This window comes from Pagrus major, chromosome 7 (genome assembly GCF_040436345.1).
Source record: "Pagrus major chromosome 7, Pma_NU_1.0".
In the NCBI taxonomy this organism is placed as follows: Eukaryota; Metazoa; Chordata; class Actinopteri; order Spariformes; family Sparidae; genus Pagrus; species Pagrus major.
In genome coordinates, this window is record NC_133221.1 from 19422813 (window position 1) to 19428900 (window position 6088).

The 6088-nt window shown below is 37.9% G+C and overlaps 1 protein-coding gene across 1 annotated transcript; it reads left to right on the forward strand.

Annotated features, from left to right (window-relative positions):
• The first annotated feature begins 407 nt into the window (after positions 1 to 407).
• On the forward strand, positions 408 to 5415 carry LOC141000282 (uncharacterized). Its single transcript, XM_073470965.1, has 5 exons — positions 408 to 473; positions 854 to 964; positions 2059 to 3066; positions 3224 to 3392; positions 4955 to 5415. The coding sequence occupies exons 2-5, from the start codon at positions 952 to 954 to the stop codon at positions 5082 to 5084; spliced, it is 1320 nt and encodes a 439-aa protein (XP_073327066.1). The 5' UTR covers positions 408 to 473; positions 854 to 951; the 3' UTR covers positions 5085 to 5415.
• The last annotated feature ends 673 nt before the right edge of the window (positions 5416 to 6088 follow it).

The following is a 6088-nucleotide window of genomic DNA, read 5'->3' on the forward strand; positions in this document are numbered from 1 at the left end:
ACCAGCATGTGTACTTTATCGTGACACCTCATGACGTGTCCTACATGCCAGCGTTTGCATTGTATGAAGTGAAACAAGCAAGGCAGAGCATGAAATGTTGGAAGCCTGAGCAGAAACTAGATTATTATCCTTTGCCTGTGTACAACCTTTGTGGGACAAGGGTAATTTCACTTAAGCATAGCATTGTTGACTCAGAGTAATCTGGAGTTTGAGAGATTAAAATCTGACAGTAATGCTTGAGCAGTATTTTTCATCCCTTCTAGTCCTCCTAGTCATGGATACAGAAAGTCCGCTCCTGTCTTTCATCAAATCAAGTCTTCCTAAACTGAGAGACCCTGAGCCTTTGCTGGAGCATCTGCAAGGTTTAGGAGTTGAGGACCTGGAGGACCTGAGCTACCTGCAGGAGAGTGACCTCCTTTCTGTCCTGAGACCAGTTGAAGCCAGGAAACTTCTGTCACTGCTCAAAAAGAAAAGTATGTGTTTCAATTTGTACATAATAAACTTTCACATTAGAAAAATGTACAAAGTCAAAATATACTTATTAGGTACACCTGTTCAAATTAATGCAGTCCAATACAGCAGTTCTACTATGAATTATACTTCAAAGAATCTTCTCTACATTTTTGTTGATGTTTTCAAAAAGGTGATAACTATAAACTATACGTTGTTCATTATTGATTTCATAGTGAGTGTTAGTGGTGGTGTACTGTACTGCATTATATTGAGAAAGGAACACTTTGAAATATATCAATTGGCTACTGAGTATATAATTATGTTGGGTATTAATATACCCAGATTGAGCAATGTGATGTCTGTATGGTTTAAATATTACTACTATCTCTCCTTTATTAAGGCCAGCAAGATGTCTTGGACAGTCCTCCAAGCAACCAGAGCAACCAACAGTTCAGCAGAGCCAGCACCAGTACAAGTCCAGTAGCACAGTCTGACGAGATGGCCCTTTCTGGTGAGTATATGCATTTATTGCACAGAATCATTCTTTTGGGTTAGATGGGCTGAAACATTTTATAATCTACCAGTAACTAACTGTAATATAGTACAATCACCAGCAGTGAATTGACAGTGTGCCTATAAATCAGTATCATAAGTTGGGTCTATCTTCTCTAGATTCTGATTCGGTAGCAAATCACACACAACTAATCAGGGATGAACACAGGATATTTTATTACAATGTACAGAAAAAAATGACTTTTGTATCCACCAGTAGCAATCCCCCCAACAAGAATGTGTTGTTCATTTAGTTCCCATGTATAGTCAGTCTGATGTGTATTTTCTTTGCTACTCTATGTGGTGTGTTATATTGAGATCTCGCAAGCTTGTCTGTCCCAAAGCAACAGTGTCATCTCTAGTGTGACTGCTGTGGTGTTGGAAAAGGCTGGATATTCTTGCACCTTTATCCTGGTCCTGGCTCGTAAACTGGATCACTTGTAAATGTTTTCAGACTCAATAAAAGCTCCAACCTAACAAAAGAATAAAAACACACAACAAAAACAGTCAGTTCTCCCAGCCAACAACAGTAAGAGAAAAAATGAAAATTTTCAGCCCAATGCTGATAAAGAAAACTCATGAACTCACCCATGTGACCATGCAGGTAATATTTCCACTGTTGCTGTGCTTAGTTGTTTTCTTTTCCTCCCATTTCCATTAGTGCAATCAGTATCAGGACTACTAACTACATGCTGGGGTTAAAATGATATCCACTGACTATTTGTGGAAATATAGATGTTTGAGTTAAAATTATGCATGTTACATTATACAATGTGTAAAATTGGATAGCTTTAACTGTTGCATCAGTAAGTAAGTACAAGTTCTTTATGGGTCTGAAAAATAAAATTCGACCAGAACCATGGGTGTTGAAGCCTTGACTCAGCGCATCTCACTACCATTAAGTCTCGGTCTGAACACTGCAAAAAAAAGAGGACAAATGACAGTCATTTCTATATAGTTTTGCCTGGAACCAACATCCCGAAAGAGGAAAAAGGCTTAATGAAAACCCACCTATTATTTAATAACAGCTAATGTTCTCTGTGTTCTCTCCAGGTGGTTACAGCTCAGAAACTCCAAGTTCACCACGGTCAACAAGTAGTTCAAGTACAGATATCACACCTCGTCGACTGTCTGACAACAGCTGGCATTTTAAATTTCAAATTCCTTGGCAGAAGATTCCATCTGAGATCATCAGAAAGTTGGAAAGGGGAAAGCGGCCAACAAAAAGTGATAGACTTGAAATCATACGGCTCATTGTCAGTGAAATCTTAACCATGTGCCCAACACCTGGGAAGAAACATATCAGTGAGATAGCAAGGAAGATGACAAAGGCCTACCCTGTGGCATTTACTGATGTCATTGAAGGTGAAGTTGTAGGCAGTGGATATGACTCACTCACCAAACAGATGGTCAGCAGAGTGGACAACCTCAAGAGAGGAAACACTTCACTTTCGTTAAAGAGACAAAGTATTAGCAACAGTGAAGGAGAGGATACCCCAACTCAGAAAAAAAGACTAGACACTTATGGGTGTACAAACTGGCAACCAACACAGCTGCCACCTGATGAAACCCCTGAATCTCAGAAACATGCACAAGAAGAGTTAAAGAAAATGTGGAGAGAAAGATGCTGTGACAGCAAAGCCATTGAGAATATGATGAGAGTCACTTTCTTCACTCAGAGAAAGGACATTATCAGTGGGACTGAGACTTCTGACTTGATAAAGGAATGGCCATATCTGTTTGAGACAACTGGCATGAAGACTCATTTTAAAGAGCTTACAGGTGTGGACATGGAAGACAAAAACATAGCAAATAAATGTGCCAGAGTCATTTCATTTCTTAAATCGGCTGACAAGCCAGGGAAGATGGAGACCATCTTCAGGGAAATGGAAACATCAAGCAAAAATGCTGCAGATGTGAATGTTGCTGTGTTTCTTCCACTACTCCTCAAGTACTTCAATGAAGAAGAAGAACAGATGTTCTACAAAGTGGATCAAACAACCCTGCCCTCTGAAGTGGACTGTGCTGGACTTCCAAGTACACCATGTATTGTTGTTTGCGGTATGAATATTTATCTTTCTCCACCACAATAAATTAAAACCAAAAAACAGAAAACTATTAGTACTATTACTTTGTTATTGTTGTACTGGACTCAGTTGTAAGATGATAATTTAATTGTATTTTTCTCTTGTCCTTCTCTTGTCCCTGTACACAACAGGAAACTCGACTTTGGCGGCAGAGAATTTCATGCTGTCTGTTGACCAGACCATTGTGAATGGCCACATCAGAATCTTCAGTGATGCTCTTTTGCTGATGTTTGGTTCGTACTACTGTATGAACATATCTTACCCAGCAGCCCAAGCATCAACTTTGGAGTTCTTACAGAGGTAAGACACCACTAGTCAATTCAATACATCAAAATAAGATATATAATGCACATACTGTAAAACTGAGCACTGCTCAAGTGCTGAAATGCTGAAATACTCACCTGTTGGTCACAATGTGGTACATTCTCACACCTTTAAGTTCATGATCCACCCATCAATTTATTTTATTTGGATATTATATTTATTTGGGGGAATGCTTAGAGATTTGTGGAGGTGCAGGTGCTTTACTTTCAGCCTACATGCAGAGCAGGAAAGCCTGACTGTGCATGAGCACTCATGCCAGGAATCACTCAGACCAGACAGGAGCCAGCACTGCCACTGAGGAGGCCCCACTAGGAGGTGGAGTTGGGTCGCGGAGAGAAGCAGCGTGGAGCTGCCGAGATGGACCTGTGTTGTGGATATTTCTGTGGGCTGAAGTTAGTTTACTGTTCTGCTCAGCTGTTGGATAATGTTATTAATCTCAGGAGGCTGGAGGAACTTTACTGAGGATGGTGCTGGGTCCTGTCCGGTCTGGGAGACCCGTGTCCTGCCATGAGTAGTTGCAGTCTGCAGGCAGTTGGCAGATAGATCTCCGGTCAGGCTTTCCTGCTGTGCATGTAGGCTGAAAGTAAAGCACCTGTACTTCCACAAGTCTCCAGGCATTTCCTGAATTTATCAAAAGGCCACAATAACAAAATAATAAAATCAAAAACTTAATTTTAATGTTCTGATTTTATTGTAAGAGAAAAACAACCTTATTTTCTCTTTTTCTGATTGAGTTATGAAAGATTGACCCATACACTGAGTAGGACAATGTATTATTGACCTCTTTGAATTTTTTTTTAATACAATTTCAGGAATTTATAAAAAAAAAGACATTTTCTATCACTAATCTATCACTAAAAAATGATGTGAAAACTGCCCCCTACTGGATGAAAATGGTCCAAACTTTACCTGAGAGTTCATTTTTGTTTTTCAGGTTTTTAGACTGACTGTGTCTCTTATTTATCCTTGATTCATGCTCATGTCAAGTTACAGAAACAAGTGCTTGTTAATTCTTATTTATGAAATAATGACAAAACAAAACTCAAATGCCCAAGAAACCTTTGAGTAGCAGATCCTCCTGACCGAAGTTACGTTATTCTCCCTGAAATAGTACTAATACTAATACTAATACTAATAACAGTAATAATGGCTTGGATTTATATAGTGCTTTTCAATCACCTAAAGCGCTTTACAGAAACCATTATTCATTCATACACATTCTTACCAGTGGTGGTAAGCTACGTTTGTAGCCACAGCTGCCCTGGGGCAGACTGAGGGAAGCGTGGCTGCCATTTCACACCAAACCCCCTCTGACCACCTTCAAACATTCAAACACATTCATACACAATTCACATACACAGTACTCACATGTTAATCTTTTCATTACATCACTGTTCCACAGTTCCTGTATGTCCAAATACTCTTTCACAAGCAAGCTCTGTCTACACTGTTGTGTAACTTTTTTGCAAATGTATGACAACATTACATTACAGTACAGTCCACACTTACTAAAGTTGTTTGTTTTTTTCATTTGACAGGTGCCTCTTCAAGATAAATCCAGACAAGGGATCAAAAGTGGAGCGGAACGCCACCAAAAAACAACTTGCCGTCAGTCCAAAGGTTCTCACACTCATCACCAAAATTGCAGACTACGAGTGGAGGGAATAAGAAGTGCTCACAAGTTATGGATACTTTGTCTAAGTCACAGACTATTGTGGATTAATGTCAAGTGAGGTTTCATGTAAGCTATTTGTTATGTAGCTTTGTTATCAATGTTCTAATGAGGTTTGACAAAGTCTGTAATCAATGTTGTGGATTTATGGTTACTTGACCAGGTTATGGATGACTTGGATAGAGTGTGTATTCATTTACAGTGAGGTTTGACTAAGTTTGTTATCAATGTTTTGAATGTATGGTCACTTGACCAGGTTATGGATGACTTGGATAGTGTGGATTAATTTACAGTGAGGTTTAATGTAGGCTTGTAATCCATGTTGTGGATGTACAGTACAGTGACTTGACCAAGTTATGGATACCTTGGATAGAAATAACACTGAATTGGTAACTCAACTTTTTTTTTTCCAAATCAGTTGTTTCAGAGTCATATTGCTATAATAATGGTTACCTGTTACAATAAAAATACTGAAAATGGAAAATTGTAGCTGTTCTTGTTCAGCTTACTCTCATTTGAGTACAACAATTCATTTAAGCCCCTTTTCCCACTGGCCAAAAAACAGTTTAAACCATTTAAAATAAAAAATAATTCTGGTGTTATTAGGTGAGGAATTTTTAGTTGAACGTCCTTTTAAATATTCAGGAAATTAATGTAAAAGGAAAAAAATGTACACCCAACGTGGAGTTAAGTCTTTTTGGCATGTTTTGAAAGACTAATCAAATTATTGTGTTATATTACATCTAATATAAAGTAATATACAGTTTTTTTACATAAAACAATGCCATTAAAACCAACTAATAACAGCACATTTCTGTAAATTTAAGCATTATTATTCATATTACAATGTTAATTTACCATCTTTATGGGTAACTTAATTGTTTTAAAACGTAAAATGTTTGTAATTAAACGTTAAAAACAACGTAAAATAACATTTGATATGATCTAAAAATGGTAAATTCTTGCAATTTTAAACCCAATATCTAGTTTTTCTACAGTT

Coding starts and splice junctions, on each gene's coding strand:
- LOC141000282 (XM_073470965.1), top strand. Junction 3,067..3,223: donor ACCATGTATTGTTGTTTGCG/GTATGAATATTT, acceptor TGTACACAACAG/GAAACTCGACTTTGGCGGCA. Junction 3,393..4,954: donor ACTTTGGAGTTCTTACAGAG/GTAAGACACCAC, acceptor TTCATTTGACAG/GTGCCTCTTCAAGATAAATC.